Consider the following 17,427-nt stretch of genomic DNA (forward strand, 5'->3'; position numbering starts at 1 on the left):
AAACAACTACGGTTAAAAAACCCAGCTTCGTCTGTTTTTCCGCGGACGTGCACGTGACCACTCGCCGTTTTTGCAGTCACATGATTCAACGTGACGTCACATCTGTCAGCTGACCTCAGGAGCTCGTAGGGTGAGTGATTCAGCTTTGTATTTCTTAAAAACTGGAATATTTACACTCCATTTTGCGCCATTATTATGCGTTATGTCACTGAGTGATTCGTTTCTTGTTATTGCAAGTTAGTCCTGCCTGGGACGAGAATGTTGTGGTTTAGCGTCCTTTGCTTGTTTTGCTAGCTGGTTCGACAAGACGCTAATAAGCATCTTTTTGCAGTGTATAGCCCCATCTTTATGGAATATTGCTTTTCGGGTTCTTTAATAATCAAATGCCAAATCATGTCGACATTGAGTATCTAGCTTTCTGGTGTTTGCTAGTCTGACCTTCTCTACGTACACCGCACTGAACAAATGGTCCTCGCCATACGACGCAACGACGAAACCGGGAATGTACGTAGGTTGGGACATGTCCATACATGCGCTTGTATGGAAAAGTAAGGGTTTCAAATCTATAATATGTGCTCATGGAGAAATGGGAGGCTATTTCAGTGCAGAAAAATACTCTCTCACAAAAAACAACTATTGTCTACAATCTTGGTTTTTGAATTATGTTGGAATAAATTGAGGAGCTTTAATTAGATAAAAGTAGTGGTTTACTGCCACCTCGTGGTATTTTGGTGCCAATTGCCATGGGATTATGTTGAAATGTGTTTTTCCCTCATTATGTGGTATTTACAGGAAATAAAAAATGTGTTAGTTATTCCCGGATTTTTCACTCTTCACAACAGCCAACTCTCACTCTATTCACTCATGATTGATGTGGAGAATAGTTGTTGCAAAAAATGTAGACGTTTGTGCATCTTGATCTTTTAAACACTAAATAAGATAATTGTAAGTTGCAGAAGACTAGAAGAGGAAAAGGACTTCATATGCGATGCCTTGATTTTGTTCCGATCCAGGTGGTGTCCACCTCATAGTCTGTCTCAACAAAGAATTGCATCCAGCAGCCACTAAGGATGGACATCCGCGGGGCCGTGGACGCCGCTGTCCCCACCAACATCATCGCGGCCAAGGCGGCGGAGGTTCGCGCCAATCTGGTCAACTGGCAGTCGTACTTGCAGTAAGTGACACATATCGAAATGGTGAGAAACTGAGTCACAGTCTTGAGGCGAAACTTCCTATTTATGTCATGTTTGGAACTGGCGCGATGAATGGCTTTGTTTGGTGGATTCAACATGCTTGAAAACAATTTTTGTGAATGAGTTGGACAATCTGTAGAACATTTCATCTGACTGACTTTCATTTTTTTGACAACTTCATTTTTTAGGAGTCAGATGATCTCAGCAGAGGACTGTGAGTTCATCAAGAAGTTTGAGGTGGCCAACTCTGAAGAGAAGCAGGTCATCCTGACCAATGAAGGACATCAAGTATTTGAGTTTGCTCAACATAACAAACACGTGCTGTTTGATTAGAGCTTTTCATTCTATGCTACATTTTTTTTTCCCTACAGTGTGCAAAGACATTTCTGAACCTGATGGCTCACATCTCCAAAGAGCAGACTGTCCAGTACATCTTGACGCTCATTGATGACACTCTGCAGGTATTGTGAATGACTAGGAACAAAAGTATTTGTACACTCTACAGCGCATCTGGGAAACATTTATAGTGCCTCACTTTTTCCACATTCTGTTTTGTTACCATCAAAACACACAATGTTATTACTGGGTATTTTTTGTATCTTTTTTTTTATTGGGGGGGGAAAAAACAAAAACATTTTGGCAATAACTCAAATTTGAACATAAAATATGGAAAATGTCAAATATGTACTTTGCAGATGCTCTGTTCATAATAATACAGCCAATTTGCTGCGTCATTTTTAATTAAATGCATTCGATCGAATAATTTCTTTGGCTCCTGCCGGTTCATTGTGAAAATATCTGTATTCATGTTCTTGTCCATGAATGATATTCCCTAACTTTCAAATTGAAGTAGGCTGTTTTGTGTAAAACAGCTGCCAGTCCTGCAATGTAATGCAATAATTCAGTGAAATCTGCATATATCCTCACAGTCATTTCATTTGAACTTGGTGCCTTTGTCCAAATATGTCTCAAAATATCTATACGGCAGCAACACTTGAATAATCTTCAGATACTGAATTGAATGGCTGATCATTAATATCTTGAATGTGCCGCAGGAGAACCATCAGAGGGTGAGCATCTTCTTTGACTATGCAAAGAAGACAAAGAACACAGCCTGGTCCTATTTTCTCCCCATGCTGAATCGCCAGGACCTCTTCACCGTCCACATGGTGAGTTTGTCGTTTATCTTCGATAACAAGAGCCCGTTAGGTCAGCTGTCATCCTAAACGTCTTTATCAGCCATTTTCAGCAAATTAACCTTTGTCCGTCGCCCGAATCAAACCACCGAGGCTTCCTCATCATCCGGTCATTAATAATTCCTCACAAAACACAACCTCTTGTCAAAAACAGGCAATTAATGTGATGTTACCCTGGCAACCTTTAGAAATGGCTAAGGACCACCCGGCGACATCGCAGCCTGCGCTAAAATAAGACGCTGGCAGCCTAGTCATTAGAAGCGCCATCCCTCACACACTTGAATGATTTGGGCAGGATGTGCATGAGTCCCATTTAATATCCTCTTTTATTTTATTTCAAGTGGCAGCTTTCATTTCTTAGCTTTGGCAGACGCTGAATGATTGGTACCCGTCTGTTAATGAAAGAAAAGGCCAGGAAGAATAACTTTAATATGTCTAAAGGAATCATGAAAACCAAACAAATTGCTCTACGTTCTTTTTCGATGGCGCCCACGTCAGTTTTTTTTATTTTTATTTATTTATTTATTTTTTTTAAATAATAAAAGCTGTACACCCTTCATCGCAGACACTACAGGATGCCAACCCCCTTGTGGACAAAAATAATACCTGACATGCACATGTTAGTGTGTTTGATAATGCAAAATAAATTTGCATCCAATTAATCAATGGGCTAATCGGCAAAAATATGCTATGGCCTTTGTGTCTTCTCCCATCCTTGATCTCGACACTCAGGCAGCGAGGATCATCGCCAAGTTGGCCGCTTGGGGCCGTGACCTGATGGAGGGAAGTGATTTGAACTACTATTTCAACTGGATCAAAAGCCAGCTCAGCTCACAGGTATGACGACTAGGTGTCATATGTGATGAATAACTCAAAATGTTGTCTTGGCAAAGACAGAATACTGGACCCCAATTATTTCTCATTCAGATGAAGCAGAATATGAATTTCTATCCCCCTGTTGATTACCTTCTTGATCTTTTTTTTTTTGTACGTGTTGATCACTCCTGCTCCCAGCAGCACTCTGGGCTCCGAGGCATCGATTGCTTCTTTTGTTGATTTTGTTTATCTCTCATTAGAACCTTCACGGTACAGGTCCAGACACAGGCTCGGGAGCGGGAACCATTTCCCCCAGTGAAGTGAGTATGAGCGAGCTGCATGGAAAATCAGCCCTCAGCACGCCTTGGGATTTTTACCTCTTTGCTCTCTCCGTGGACCATTCCGGATCGCGGTGGCGTGCGTGCACCCGGGTGGGGGGGGGTCGACATGTTTACTGCCGCTGCTCGCATTTCACCTAATGTTAAAAGCGCACGACAATTGGAGTAGCACTTAGCGTGGCGGCAGCATCCATCAGTGATTTACTGTCACTCGCTTCTCCCTCTCAGTCGCACCTAATTATTCCGTGCAACGTACTCAGGGTGTGTATATTAACCCATGTTTTCCAGCCAGGTAACCTCCACTCTTCCATCCTTCTGTTCTCTTCCCCGAGCTGGACTCATTTTGCTTTTACTCACCCAATTAACAGGCTCTTCTTCTTCCTCCTCTTCCAATCTCTATAGTGACGTGAATTTCACTCAAGTGTGATTGGAGCAAAAAAAAAATAGTTTGATGGATTGTCAAGAACATTCCCTTCTTCTGCTTGTCGAGTACACTGTCTGCCAACTTGTATTGAGGTTCTAAAAAAAAAAAAGATTCTCCTCAATTCACCCGCAGCAGACTCATGATGTCGAGCGAAGGAAAAAAAAATATTTGCTGTTTGCTCTGTTCTTTGCAGACCTCTCAGTATGTCCAGTGCGTGGCCGGATGCCTTCAACTGATGCTGAGGGTCAACGAGTACAGGTTTGCCTGGGTGGAGGCCGACGGGGTGAACTGGTGAGTCATGCCCATTTGATTGCTGATGTTTTGACATTCTGATCTGTTATACAAGTGTAAAAAGAAGTTCAAATGATAATCGGTTCTTTCTGAACCCATCTGTGGCCAATTCACTCGACTGGACATGATTTGGAAAGTCACACACGTATTTATAGCCCAAAAGTGGGAGTGCAAACTAAACATTGACTTTAACTGGATATGATTTGGAAAGCCATAATCTCATTCAGATGAAGCAGACGCACGCATCGTCTAAAAGTAGGAGCGCAAACCAAGAATTGAATCATCTGTAGACTTTCGGTTCTAAAACGTTGCCGTGGCTCCGTCCCAGTTCAGTTCGGAGTCCTTTGGCAGTCCCGCTGTTACATTTGCATTCATGGCCGAGTCCGCGTGTCGTATTCCCAGTCGGTCATTAAGGCGTAATGGCACAGCAGCATGGAGGCGCACCGCCACGGACCTCGGCCATTAGTCCAGCCGCGCGGCGCAGAGAAGCGGCTCATCAGCATTTGTTGTTGTTGCTCACCCCCTCCGCCTTTCTCTCCCCAGCATAACGGCGGTGCTGAGCAACAAGTGCGGCTTCCAGCTCCAGTACCAGATGATCTTCTGCGTCTGGCTCCTGGCCTTTAGCCCGCAGCTGTGCGAGCAGCTGCGGCGCTACAATGTGGTGCCCGCGCTCTCTGACATCCTCCAGGAATCCGTCAAGGAAAAGGTCACCCGGATCATCCTGGCCGCTTTCAGGGTATGCGTGGGTACCTCCAAAAGTTTACCCAAATATTCTGAAGGTCTTGCACAGCACTTTTTAACTTGTAATTGGGATTTGTGCTTTATCGCCTCTGGGGAGCCTGACTGAAATGACTCAATTAAACAACAGAGAAAGGCGATAAAAGAAACTCAAGTCCATAAAAGATACATAAGTACAATTTATACCAACACGCCGCTCAAACAGCTGCGTGCTGACATTGCTCCGTACCGACCATGAATATTTCATGACGAGCCGCTTTCGGAAAGCAACCCAAGTTTTGAAATGACCAAATATGTGAATGTCAAACGGTTCAACGACTCCCCTGTGAAAAAGCAGATGTGAGTTCAAAATCAAAAGTCTGCCTAACCAGTTCATTTCCAGATCTAAGAAGCCATTTTTTTGACCTTCTCTAAATTACATTTTGTCTTTTGAGTTACTGTTACCAAGCAACTATGCAATTTAACTTTAAAACAGTGATGGCCTTGAACACGAATAACATTTCACATAACGATGCCTTTTTGGACCAAAATGAAACATTAATGTATTTCCTCTAATAATGGCAAAATCCCTTCCCCTTCAGAAGAAAAAAAAAAAAAAAAAAAACTAATAACCTCAGTTTATAGACCCTGTCACACATGGACATTAAGGGGGCAAGTGCATTTGAACTATGTTGCTCATGGAAATAGCAGCACATCACAAAGTGCACAAATGATTTACTGCACTACATAGAGACGCATAAAAAAAAAAAAAAACCTGTCGGGATTTCTTTATGGTCTGACGAAATGCTCAAAGGTAGAATATGCTAATTCCATTAGAGATTCAAACCCAGAACTTGTGAGGCAGATGTACTCTCCACCAAGCAAGCATGTACTACTTTAAAATTGCAATTCTTCACCTCATTGACAATATTGCCTCATTCCCACAGTAATGATGGGGGTCCTTCAACAACAACTCGCCCGGTTCCAAATCCGTTTCGATTTTCTTTTCTTTTTTTTTTTGTTCTCATTAATTCTTGTCTGCTCCATCACAAGGCTGCTTAAGAATCAGTCTGCTGCAAACTGATTGCTTGCTACATCAAATCACAGGGGAAATAGAAAGGCTTGCGTTTTGAGATGTAAAAAAAAAAAAAAAAAAAGGGGGGGGGGGGGGCGCTTGCTTATTTGAGAGCTTTGTCCCGACGACCCTGTCGCACAAAAGCCAGGAAGAATAGCGGATGATTACATGAACCGAACTGCATTTAACGTGAACACAGAAGCGCCCCTCCCCACCCCGCCTTTAAACTCCCATTCAGCAATTCATCCACGAGAGAAACGCTGAGGGACGTTTGCATTTTGACTGACGTCGCCCGCCTCATTAAAAACGACAGCGAGCGGCCAACGGTGACCAAGCAGATGTTCATCTCACTGCTTCATTGTGTCTCTCCCTTACATAAATATTTGATTTTCAAAAGAGACCGCAGGGGGTCTCTGAATTCTTTCCATCCAAAATGTTCAGCTGCGTCCATGGCTGTTTTCTCCCAAAAGTGCTCATTAGTGCATGAGCCGAACGAGACTGTCAGGTCCGTCATCTTGTACGCACAAAAAGCTGTCCTGCTGTCTGGCCACCGGCTCAATTCCAAATGTGTATCGTTTTTCGGGATCCCTGTCAGAACGCCTTCGTTCAGCCCCCCCCTTACTGAAGCCAATATTTATGTGAGGTCAATGCCTTTTGAGTTTCACATCGAAACATAAATAGGAGAAAAGGTGGATGGTGGCCTTGTATTTATTCTCAATGCCGTTCCAGAATCTCTTGGAGAAGTCGTCAGAGAAGGAGACCCGCCAGGAATACGCGCTGGCTATGATCCAGTGTAAAGTGCTGAAGCAGCTGGAGAACCTGGAGCAGCAGAAATACGACGACGAGGACATCACGGAGGACATCAAGTTCCTGCTGGAGAGGCTGGGGGAGAGCGTGCAGGATCTCAGGTGCCCCTCGTCAATTTTAGCGTTCGGGACTTGCTCGACTATAAATGATGCGAGATTTAACAATGACGTTTGGCAGCAGTGACGTTTTTTTTGAAACGAGAAGGTTAAGACTTGAGTTATGACGAGCACATTATGTGATAACTCCCACCTTCTGTATAAGCAATTCAACTTGAAAGGTCACCTGTCTTTTATATACACCGTAGCTCGTTCGACGAATATAGCTCCGAACTCAAATCGGGCCGCCTAGAATGGAGCCCGGTGCACAAGTCTGAGAAGTTCTGGCGGGAAAACGCCGTTCGCCTAAACGAGAAGAATTATGAGCTGCTCAAGTAAGACTCGGATCCTTTTTTTTTTTTCCTGTGAGTCTTTGAAACATAAGTAGCATAATTGCGCTCCTCCATACTCCATGGAGATGAGTGTTCAAAGGTAGCATTCTCCCTCTTCAGGATCTTAACCAGGCTCCTGGAAGTGTCTGATGATCCTCAAGTCATAGCGGTGGCGGCCCACGATGTCGGCGAGTACGTGCGGCACTACCCACGCGGCAAACGGTAAGACGCTGACTTTTGCTTTCCTCCCTGCCCTTTATCCTCATCATTTTCTTCTTCTTGCCTTTCAGGGTGATTGAGCAGCTGGGCGGGAAGCAGCTAGTGATGAATCACATGCACCATGAGGACCAGCTTGTGCGCTACAACGCCCTGCTGGCCGTGCAGAAGCTGATGGTCCACAACTGGTACGAACACACCCACAGCCCAGTTGATACGGATTATTTTGGGGTTTTTAGAAAGAACTGCTGGAACTCCAAATTTGTCAAAAGTTTTTATATTCACTTCTGGTGATAGTCGGTCATTTTCCCATCTTCTGAGGTACTATCAAATCCCGTAACGTGGCAAGATAGAGGTGGATAAATGCCAGCTCTTCCAGAGCGGAGACATTGGCCCAACCTCCACTTTTTTTGAGCGTCGTCAGAGACGTTTTGATATTTCTAGCCGAGCGTGGTCGAGCCACTTGTGCAAATGTTACTCACCGGAGGGAGTGATCTTTCAAATCAGAACGTAAAGTTCAGTACTTGATGACAGCACGTGGCACTTTCAAGTCTAATACATTCAAATATCAAACGTTCAAACCGAGAGAAAATGTCGAAAGTAGGAAAAGACATTTTACACCCGTTCATATTCCGACAAAATGCTCGGCTTTGTTTCTCAGGGAGTACCTGGGCAGACAGCTGCAGTCCAGCGACCAGCAGCAAGCTCCGGCGGTGGCGGCTCGAAGCTGAATTGCCCTCGTGTGTGTGTGTGTGTGTGTGTGTGTGTTTTGTGTGTGTTAACCGTGCCTGTATGCGTGTGTGTGTGTGTTCTCTATTTAATGACTCGCAAGATGAAGCAAGGCATCATTCCTAAATAGCGTCTCGTGTCGTAGTTGTGTGATGTCTGTGATTAAATGTATAAAAGGTTATGAAAGTACTGGCTGTTAAAAAATCATTTAGCTCCAATAAAGACAAAGTGCGCCACTTCTGTGTACCTCGGTCCATCCGTTGTCCGCACTTGAGCTGTTGCTACGGCGACGGGAGGTGCCCGCTTTTAAAATGAATCAATTTCCCAATCAGCTTCGATTTAACTGTATTTTGTGGGTAGAGCGCAGTAGGTGACAAGATGGAGGTTGTCATGTTGTCTTTCCAATACAGTATTTGGAATTCCATTATGTCTTGAAATAGAGTATTAAAAAAAAAAAAGAAAGAAAGAAAAGCTGAATTACTCCACAATTGCAAAATGATTAAGAAGACTAAAAAAATAACTGGAGATTAATTACGCACACAATGACGGAGGCCTTATTCATCTTTCATTATAAGTCTAACTTGAAAATGTCACTTCAAATGCAAAAAAAAATTTTTTTTCTCAAGACTTAATGAAGAATATCTTTTGGAAAGGTTAGCGTGGGCATTGAATGACAAGGATGAGAAGATTCAAGACAAGCGTGTATGGAAAACTAATATCAGAATCAAATTTAGTCATCACATATTTTGAAGGTCACCTCTGAGGAGGTCTCAACGTCTCGCGCATTTCATTTCAGAAGGGGGAAAAAAAAAAAAAAAAACCTCAATATGGACTTCCCAGGAGGCAACACAGCTTATTCACCATTATGCTTCTGGAATGGGCTCAATATTCTTTTTTTTTTTTTTTGGATGATGTAACATGATGGTCAGTAGACAGTTTGGATTTTGCACCTAATCATCTTCAATGTGTGGATCACTGCATCATTATCTTTATCACAAACTCATCTTCCCCATTTGACTAAATAAACACATGCCTGTCATTTCAACATCATTCAACGTTACAAAAAAAAAAAAAAAGGAATGACGAGCATCTCATCCATGATGCGTTGACGTGTGGAAGGTGTGCCCACGCACACGCCCACATGCGTGCACACCGAGAGAGTGTCAATATTATTTTAGAGAATGATAGATCCCGGCCGGCGCTCTGCTCTTCAAGTGCTATTTACAGTGGTGAACTCTGGTCTCTCAAACAGATGGTGTCCCCCATTCCTGCAACCATGCGGTTTTATTCTAATGGTACCAACATTCAGTGGTCAGGGCCAGGTGTTTTATTATTGAAATGGAAAATACAAAATGCTACTGCCCAACAATGTTAGAAATGGGCTGCAAGAGACAACTAGCTCATGCTAGCAGCAAACACTTGAAGCAAATGTTAGCATAGTCAATTGATTTTTATCAATGCTAATTAGCAACACGCTAACAAAAAGCAAACAACCTGCTAATTGTTTTCTTTCCAGTGTTGTTGCAGTTAACCACAGTGATAATCATTCTTTTATTATGTAACTAAAGGTTTCACCCTCCTGTGGGCAAAAAACATCCAGAGTAAATTCACTTTGTGGAATATTGTGTATACCACGCGGCCTTGGTTGATTTTTTTTTTTTTCACCGTCAATAATTGTGGTATGTCTCCGAGCAACCGGTGCTAAGTGACAAACTACTACTCACAAAGAGCAGGATCTGTTATCATTTTATTTTTGTACGGATTCAAGTATTTTTTAAAGACTCCTTGCTTTTTGTTTCATCAAAACTAAACTTACCACGTTAAAACATGGAACTTATTACGTGAAAACATGAAACTTATCGCATTAAAGCGAAAAATATATACATTTTACGTTTTAATGCACTAGAGTCATAATTATTTTGTGATATAGAAGTTTTTATTCCTGCTGTGGCCGCAAGATGCTTTTGTAATATGCAAACAGTTTCTAACATTAAGAATGGATTCATAAAAGGTGAGTTGGTTGTCAAGCCCTTGCCGATGACGTCATTAGAGCACCAGCGCTTAAGCGAGCGGCACACTGAGCTACGTTCACTCCATCCGCTTCTTCTCCTTCTGCACAGCAATAATAAGCCTAAACAATTATTATTGCGAATTATTACATTAGCGTTGTCAATCACTCTTCATCACCTTTGAAGCATATTTACATCAACTTTGTGGAGAGCTGGGACAAAGGTAAGCTCGTGTTGATCCAGCATGTGAATGGTGTGATGTCTTTTTTGTATTTCTTTTTATCTTTATTTGTCACCACAGTGTATGAAATGGTTTTTTGGCATGCATTCTCATTAGAAGTCTCCCTAGACTGTCTTGAAAGACATAACTAGAAATTCTCCAAATATAATAATCACTTCGGCTCGCAGAAAGAAACCATCACTGTGGCAAATGTTTTCAAAAAGCGCAATTCTACCTGCAAAACATTTAAGCGCACTCTTCCTTTCCCGCTCCAACGTGTCGTTTCATGTCCTAATATTGTCTGTAGAACATTTTAAAAAGATGTTTAGAACATTTCTTTCCTGCAACAACAACAAAAATCACTAAATGTTTCTAAATTCTTATTGTGGTAGTTTACAAATCTTGCTATTTCTTTCTGTAGCTCAAAAAATGAACATCTTTTTAAATATGTCCCTGTTTTTAGTGTCACAAAAAGTCCATCAAGTCATTCTGGAGACTTTCTATCAATAAAATAAACGTCTTTAAAACCAAATATGGTCGTGAATGTAGCATCTATTTGTTATGTTTATATCAAAATTGCTTCGGTTAATAAATAAGACGCATCCTAATTTATTCTCAGAAGTGGATTGCAGGCTGCAGCTTATTTTCTTCTGTTCGATTGCAATTCAATTAAAGCGCACTTGTGAAGGTTTATCGTGTTAACATCTATAAATGCCATCGTGGATGTTTTTTTTTTTATCATGTTTTGTTTTTAAGGCAGTGTGATCAAGGACGCATATCCATGGAGAGCGGCGTGGTGCACATCCAACGAGGAGCTGCACCGGAGGAAATGTGTCCCTGGGATGGGAAGGGAGAAGCGACGGCTGAGGGGTGCACCTGGCCCACTTCCACCGCCTCCTCCTCGGCCTTAGACGCCTTCAACGGGACATGGGAAGGCGAGGGTGAAGACGCCGAGCCCATGTCACCCATCATCCCCGTCATCGTGGCCGTGTACTCGTTGGTGTTCGTGGTGGGCCTGGTGGGCAACTGTTTGGTCATGTACGTCATCATCAGGTCTGTTGTCCGTTTTAATTGATGATGTAAAGTTTTTCTGCTTTCATGCAAAATTTAATTCCTTTCCATCACTTTAGATTTATTTTTTTTGGGTGTAATTTCATCTTCGCCACGAGATGGCACTCTTGTAACGTGCTATTATATTGTAATGGACAAAATGTCCTTTTCATTCATAACAGCAAAAACATGAACTGAAATAACATTAGATTTTTTTTTAAATTATTTATATGTTGCAGAGGATATATTTATTTTGTACATGCATCAGGTACACCAAGATGAAGACGGCCACCAACATCTACATTCTAAACCTGGCGGTGGCGGACGCGCTGGTGACCAGCACAATGCCCTTCCAGAGCACCGACTACCTTCTCAGTTCTTGGCCTTTTGGCGAGGTGGCGTGCAAGGTGTTCATCTCCATCGATTACTACAACATGTTCATCAGCATCTTCACGCTCACCATGATGAGCGTGGACCGTTACGTGGCCGTGTGCCACCCCGTCAAGGCCCTCGATTTCCGCACGCCTGTCAAGGCCAAAGTCATCAACGTGCTCATCTGGGTGCTGTCATCTGCCGCCGGTGTGCCCGCTATGATCCTGGGCAGCACAAAGACCAACAATGGTAGGTCCGCAACATTGCTTTTCAGTATCTCCACCAAATCTGATGACTCATTCTTTTCCTGGGAGGTTCAATGTTTGGCCAGTATTTTTGAAAAGTGAAGCTGCTGTACATCTCATATTGTTGTTTCTGACCACCAGGGACAACAGAATGTGCTCTCCAGTTCCCAGAGCCGTACAGCTACTGGGACACGCTGATGAAGATCTGTGTGTTCATCTTTGCCTTCGTGGTGCCCGTCATCATCATTAGCGTGTGTTACACACTGATGATCCAGCGCCTCAAGAGCGTCCGCCTGTTGTCCGGCTCGCGCGAGAAGGACCGTAACCTGCGACGTATCGCTCGCCTGGTCCTGGTGGTGGTGGCCGTCTTTGTGGTGTGCTGGACCCCCATCCACATCTTCATCCTCGTCAAGGCTCTGTCGCCCCACGTGCCCGAGACCACGCCGGTCATGGCCGCCTACTTCTTCTGCGTAGCGCTGGGCTACACCAACAGCAGCCTCAACCCCATCCTCTACGCATTCCTGGACGAGAACTTTAAGAAATGCTTCCGGGACTTCTGCTGCCCCGGCACCCGGAGGGACTGCCAGGGGGTGAGCCGGGTAAGGAGCACTCTGAGGGACCACTCGTGTCCCCCGGACAACCGCGGCGGCCCCAGGCAGGCCCGGCCCGTATGACTAGCCATGGACATGTCCTCTGTGCCGGAACTGGAGGACTCCAATGATATGTGCTTGACGCAGGTCACCACCTCTGTCTGAACCTCATCTGTGAAGACACATTGTGGTCTGCTTGTGACGACACCATGGTCCTAATGTCACTGTGCTAATTGTGGTGTCACCATTGTGGTCCAAAACTTGTGTTGATGATGTCACCATGGTGGTCCACTCATTGTGACATCATCGTACTGGTCCACGACGATGGTCATCGACCAAGGTGATCAGGAAGTTGATGGTGTGTGCATTTTGATGTCACCATGATTACCAGAAACTCGTGATGTCACTACAGTGGTTGGCAATCGTGGTCTACAAGCCATGGTGCTCCACCAGTTGTGATGTGGTCTGTCTCTGACATAGTATACGTTTGACCTGAGAAAAATAACATGGCTGTAATTAGCTTGACGATGACTCTTAGTAGCACTGCGTGTCCCTGTTGACTTCTTTCCTGCAGCTGCAAAGCAGACTTGGCTGGAAAGCTGACATTTATGCTAGATTGTGGTACCAGTATTATTTTGCCGTGTAGATATGAAAGCATCCGCTCAGTAAATGTCTTGTTTCATACACGATTTGAGGAAATTAAAAATCATTTTTTTTTGCTTGACAAACAAAGTGAAAGGATTGCAAAAAAAGGAACACAACCAGAGATGCATTTTAAAAAGAGAATCCAAAAAACAGCACTGAGAGCATCATGAAACATTTTTTTTACTCAGAGTTGACACTCTTTTACATGTAAATGCGACATGATGCAAAAATATGATATAACCATCGAACAAAATGTTATGAGAATGCGTAGCTTCAATGTCTTTTTTTTTTTTGCAGTCTGACAAAAACGATTTCCTAAATTTTAATGATCGCTAATCATTGTCCTGTATTACTGTATGTTTTTATAAAGTACAATATTATGGAGTGATGTTTTTGCTCCTCAAAATACACATTGTAATAGTTCTTGTTTTTTTTTAGGGGGGCACAACATAAAAACAACAATTCCTTTGATTTCAATAGGAAAACGCTATAATTCAACTTGTATCTTAAGGCACCCTAAAATGGTGAATTCATTTCCAAATTTGGCATTGTGAATTTTCTAAGAGTCTGCTTTAAAAGCACTTCACTGCTGCTGGATTCTGTAAATGAGCTTCTAAGAGCAAATCAGTACTTTTCCATTGGTATGAAATGTAATCCAAATGATGTGTTTCATATTGTGACGCCATATTACCAGAGGAATTGTCAGTGTATACACTATATTGCTCTTTGCTGTATCAATATCACCGTGCCATATTAGCGACAATAAATCTTAACATTATGACTGTTTCATCCATTTCATGGTCGCCAAGCGAACTTCCACGCGGCTCGTTCATCGTCAATTCCGGGGCAACGATGCTATTCACCTCAGGCACAAAGACGCGGCGTTACCATGGCGACACCGCTGTGAAAAGCACTTTCCCTTCACTGTCATTTGGCCTTGGAGAGCAAACTGCAAAGAAATGCTTTCATAAAGATGATGATGATATTTCTTAAATTAATGATGAACCAAAAACTATTTCTTATTGAGATGTATTTTTTTGTATTACATAATGATGATCCAAAATTCAGATAATAGTGGACTACAAAAAATCTCAATTTCAATTCAGACCTATTATTAATATTATTTTTATTTTTCAATAAATATTTTTTTCAAAAATGCAACTTTAAGACGTTCATGTGAGGAAAATGTACCAAAAGTAAAGAGCTGTTCATGATGTCAAACAAAGCGAATGGGAACAAAAGCAAAGGGACAATAGGCTGCACTGCTGAAACCTATCTCAACGCTCATTGGCTGTTTCTCTCACTCTGACCAATTGCAATTTATCACCGCCGCCTCCCACTTCCGGGTGTCTTCAATGGATAAATCCGTTCCCGTTTGACGGGCGTTATTGTGTGTTTTGAAGCAAAATTAAAGCTTCTTTTCCCCGTCAAAGATGAACAGAATATTTGGACGCAGTAAATCAAAAGGACCTGGTCCGGATCTTTCGGAATGTATCGGCAATGTGAGTAGTTTATGATGGCTTCTGTTTATTTTCTCGCTTTGTGACTCGCCGGGCTATTTGTAATTAACCTCTTAAGTACGGTGTTATTTTTGTGTTGTTTTAGTGATTTAAATGTGCTCCGATCACCCTGATATAAAGGCTGATGATCAGTAGGTGACATTGGTGGGAGTTGATTATTTATTCTTTTCTTTTTTTTCCTCGTAGGGTGACTCGCCGATCTATTTGTAATTAACATCTAACTACAGTCGTGCCCCGATCACTCTGATTAAAATACATATCAAGATATCAAGATATATCAAGGTGTCCCAGTAGTAAGAATGGTGTGGGTAGAAATAACACTTTGATGATGTTTCAGGTGGACGCCCGGGGCGAGTCCGTCGAGAAGAAGATAGGTATGCTGGATGCGGAGCTCGCCAAGTACAAGGACCAGTTGAAGAAGTTGAAGGATGGTCCCTCCAAGGTGGAAGATACTAAACGGCGATCGATGGAAACGAAATAATTATTTTCATGTTCCTTTATTTGTAGAACATGGTGAAACAGAAAGCCATGCGAGTGCTGAAGCAAAAGAAGATGTAAGTACTTAGGTCACCCTCACACTTTCAAATTTCAACATAGAAATGCACAGGGCGGGCTGAATTAGTTATTATATTTGATTCAAAAACAGCAACAATACAGCCAACATAAAAAATGTCCAATACTTGTATTTCTGTCACACAGGTATGAGAGTCAGCGAGAACAGCTGGCTCAGCAGGCTTTCAACATGGAGCAGGCCAACTACACGCTCCAGACGCTCAAGGACACCAAATCCACCGTAAGACTTGCTGCTTTCTTTCTATGCAGGTGTTCTGGGGCAATCTTTCCTTTTCCTTCTTTGACATCATCCTTTGTTGTTCTTTGGACAGGTGGAGGCCATGAAGATGGGTGCCAAGGAGATGAAAAGGGCCTACAAGGAAGTCAAAGTGGACCAAATTGATGTATGTCTAATTATCTCCATCCATCCCTTTTGATTTCTATCGATCTAGCACCCTGTTTATCTACCTGTCCATCTATCTTGTCCAGGACCTGCAAGACCAACTGGAGGACCTCATGGAGGACGCCAACGAGGTTCAGGAGGCCATGAGTCGCAGCTACGGCACTCCTGATATTGATGAGGAAGATCTGGAAGCCGGTATGCTTCAGCGGCATCGAGCAATGCAGTTTGACGCCTTTTTTTTTTTATTGCCTCCAAGTTGCAAAAGTGCTCACACCAGAATGAGCAGCGCAACTGATGGAGAAAGTGATTTTATTTGAAAGTCGTGATTGGCATGTGTGTTTTTCAGAGCTGGACGCATTGGGTGATGAGCTGCTGCAGGACGAAGATACTTCTTACTTGGATGATGCTTCGGTCGCTCCATCCATCCCTGAGGGCATTCCTGGAGAAAGCAAGACAGACAAGGTAGATGTGTGCGATTCATTTTAATGTACACACACATACAATAGTCACATGTTTCTTGTGTTTGTAGGATGGCGTCTTGGTGGACGAGTTTGGCCTCCCGCAGATTCCCGCCAGTTAAATGCACGCGTCTGCTGCACTTGATTGAAAAGACTTTTAATATTTATTTAATTCATTTATTTAATTTTTAATGTCATGATTGATTACTACTACTTGGTGCATTCAAGACTCAAGAAGTTTATTGGCCATGTTAGGGCATGCCAAATAACGAATTTGACTTCGGTAGATCTCAGCCTCTGTTCAACATTTTGGTGACTAACAACATTCAGGACATGTGTGAAAATTGCCAATTATTCTCAAACATCCCCTGATCTTAAACTCCCAGGAGGGCAAGGAAAAACTTTTTGAGTACAAAACAACATACTCATTATCGCACTGATAAGCATAATTTCAGCACATGCCGACAGTTAATGAATTGATTGACAGTATTGTTTTTCTGATTTGTGAGTGGCATTGAGAGCATCTGTAGATTTACTGTTTGAATTAAATCTTGATTTGTTGATTATTATAGTTCATCTGTCATTTATTTCAGTTAGTGGAGTTAGGTATGAGCAATTGTCATTTCAAATTAATTTAACATTAAAGAAGGTTAAAGATGAAAAAATTACATTGATTTGTTAATTTTAAAAACATTTCTTATTATGTCAGAAATCAAAATAAAGATATTTGTAAAATAAAGAATTTTCATAGATAATCATTACTAGTACTTATAACCGTTAGCTAGGTTAAACATCTGGACCTTACAGGTATTGCTCAAAACACGACTCTGGTGGGACTCGAACCCACAACCTTTGAATTCCTCCCTTGGTAAATGTGCTAGAAGTCCAATGCGCTATCCATTGCGCTACAGAGCCTGTTAGTACTACGAGAAGTTTCACAATAGAGAAAATATTTCGGACTCTTATTGTACGGCTGCCATTGCTTCGAAAGGAATAAAGCAACGTTTGTGCTGCAAAAGTGGTGAATAAAGCTATTGTATTCTCGCGATATTCAGCGAAACTTTGCTGTCAGACAGTATTATTAATTCATTAAATTATTTTATTTTTGTTTGTGATTGTATGTTATGATTTACT

At 42.4% G+C, this 17,427-nt stretch overlaps 3 protein-coding genes and 1 non-coding gene across 6 annotated transcripts; 3 read left to right on the forward strand and 1 right to left on the reverse strand.

Moving 5' to 3' along the window:
* The first annotated feature begins 50 nt into the window (after window positions 1-50).
* Window positions 51-8,418, forward strand: atp6v1h (ATPase H+ transporting V1 subunit H). Of its 3 annotated transcripts, none has more exons than XM_085930743.1 (14): window positions 51-130; window positions 1,014-1,174; window positions 1,382-1,481; window positions 1,565-1,654; window positions 2,249-2,362; window positions 3,122-3,226; window positions 3,466-3,525; window positions 4,161-4,258; window positions 4,802-4,994; window positions 6,780-6,958; window positions 7,162-7,287; window positions 7,405-7,506; window positions 7,575-7,688; window positions 8,162-8,418. In XM_085930743.1, the coding sequence occupies exons 2-14, from the start codon at window positions 1,071-1,073 to the stop codon at window positions 8,229-8,231; spliced, it is 1,455 nt and encodes a 484-aa protein (XP_085786869.1). In that variant the 5' UTR covers window positions 51-130; window positions 1,014-1,070; the 3' UTR covers window positions 8,232-8,418. The 3 variants fall into 3 exon arrangements, with proteins under 3 accessions (XP_085786869.1, XP_085786871.1, XP_085786870.1); XM_085930744.1 differs by lacking the exon at window positions 51-130 and adding an exon at window positions 173-504; XM_085930745.1 differs by lacking the exon at window positions 3,466-3,525.
* A 1,897-nt stretch (window positions 8,419-10,315) lies between these two features.
* On the forward strand, window positions 10,316-12,799 carry oprk1 (opioid receptor, kappa 1). The gene is made up of 4 exons (XM_085929796.1): window positions 10,316-10,461; window positions 11,215-11,511; window positions 11,777-12,129; window positions 12,267-12,799. The coding sequence occupies exons 2-4, from the start codon at window positions 11,240-11,242 to the stop codon at window positions 12,797-12,799; spliced, it is 1,158 nt and encodes a 385-aa protein (XP_085785922.1). The 5' UTR covers window positions 10,316-10,461; window positions 11,215-11,239.
* A 1,884-nt stretch (window positions 12,800-14,683) lies between these two features.
* On the forward strand, window positions 14,684-16,859 carry chmp5a (charged multivesicular body protein 5a). Its single transcript, XM_085929797.1, has 8 exons — window positions 14,684-14,862; window positions 15,218-15,322; window positions 15,388-15,434; window positions 15,580-15,673; window positions 15,765-15,836; window positions 15,922-16,030; window positions 16,182-16,297; window positions 16,365-16,859. Exons 1-8 carry the CDS (start codon window positions 14,794-14,796, stop codon window positions 16,413-16,415), a joined length of 663 nt encoding a protein of 220 aa, XP_085785923.1. The 5' UTR covers window positions 14,684-14,793; the 3' UTR covers window positions 16,416-16,859.
* A 256-nt stretch (window positions 16,860-17,115) lies between these two features.
* Window positions 17,116-17,208, reverse strand: trnar-ucu (transfer RNA arginine (anticodon UCU)). The gene is made up of 2 exons: window positions 17,172-17,208; window positions 17,116-17,151 (listed from the first exon to the last, which is right to left on the reverse strand). It is a non-coding gene; the product is annotated as a tRNA-Arg (tRNA).
* Between the last annotated feature and the right edge of the window lie 219 nt (window positions 17,209-17,427).

This window comes from Syngnathus leptorhynchus, chromosome 14 (genome assembly GCF_054491065.1).
Source record: "Syngnathus leptorhynchus isolate UIUO chromosome 14, UIUO_Slep, whole genome shotgun sequence".
Taxonomy (NCBI): Eukaryota; Metazoa; Chordata; class Actinopteri; order Syngnathiformes; family Syngnathidae; genus Syngnathus; species Syngnathus leptorhynchus.

Coding starts and splice junctions, on each gene's coding strand:
- atp6v1h (XM_085930743.1), top strand. CDS start 1,071: ATGGACATCCGCGGGGCCGTGGACGCCGCTGTCCCCACCAACATCATC. Junction 4,259..4,801: donor GAGGCCGACGGGGTGAACTG/GTGAGTCATGCC, acceptor TTCTCTCCCCAG/CATAACGGCGGTGCTGAGCA. Junction 4,995..6,779: donor TCATCCTGGCCGCTTTCAGG/GTATGCGTGGGT, acceptor ATGCCGTTCCAG/AATCTCTTGGAGAAGTCGTC.
- oprk1 (XM_085929796.1), top strand. CDS start 11,240: ATGGAGAGCGGCGTGGTGCACATCCAACGAGGAGCTGCACCGGAGGAA. Junction 11,512..11,776: donor GTCATGTACGTCATCATCAG/GTCTGTTGTCCG, acceptor TACATGCATCAG/GTACACCAAGATGAAGACGG. Junction 12,130..12,266: donor CAGCACAAAGACCAACAATG/GTAGGTCCGCAA, acceptor TCTGACCACCAG/GGACAACAGAATGTGCTCTC.
- chmp5a (XM_085929797.1), top strand. CDS start 14,794: ATGAACAGAATATTTGGACGCAGTAAATCAAAAGGACCTGGTCCGGAT. Junction 15,674..15,764: donor TCAAGGACACCAAATCCACC/GTAAGACTTGCT, acceptor TTCTTTGGACAG/GTGGAGGCCATGAAGATGGG. Junction 15,837..15,921: donor TCAAAGTGGACCAAATTGAT/GTATGTCTAATT, acceptor TATCTTGTCCAG/GACCTGCAAGACCAACTGGA.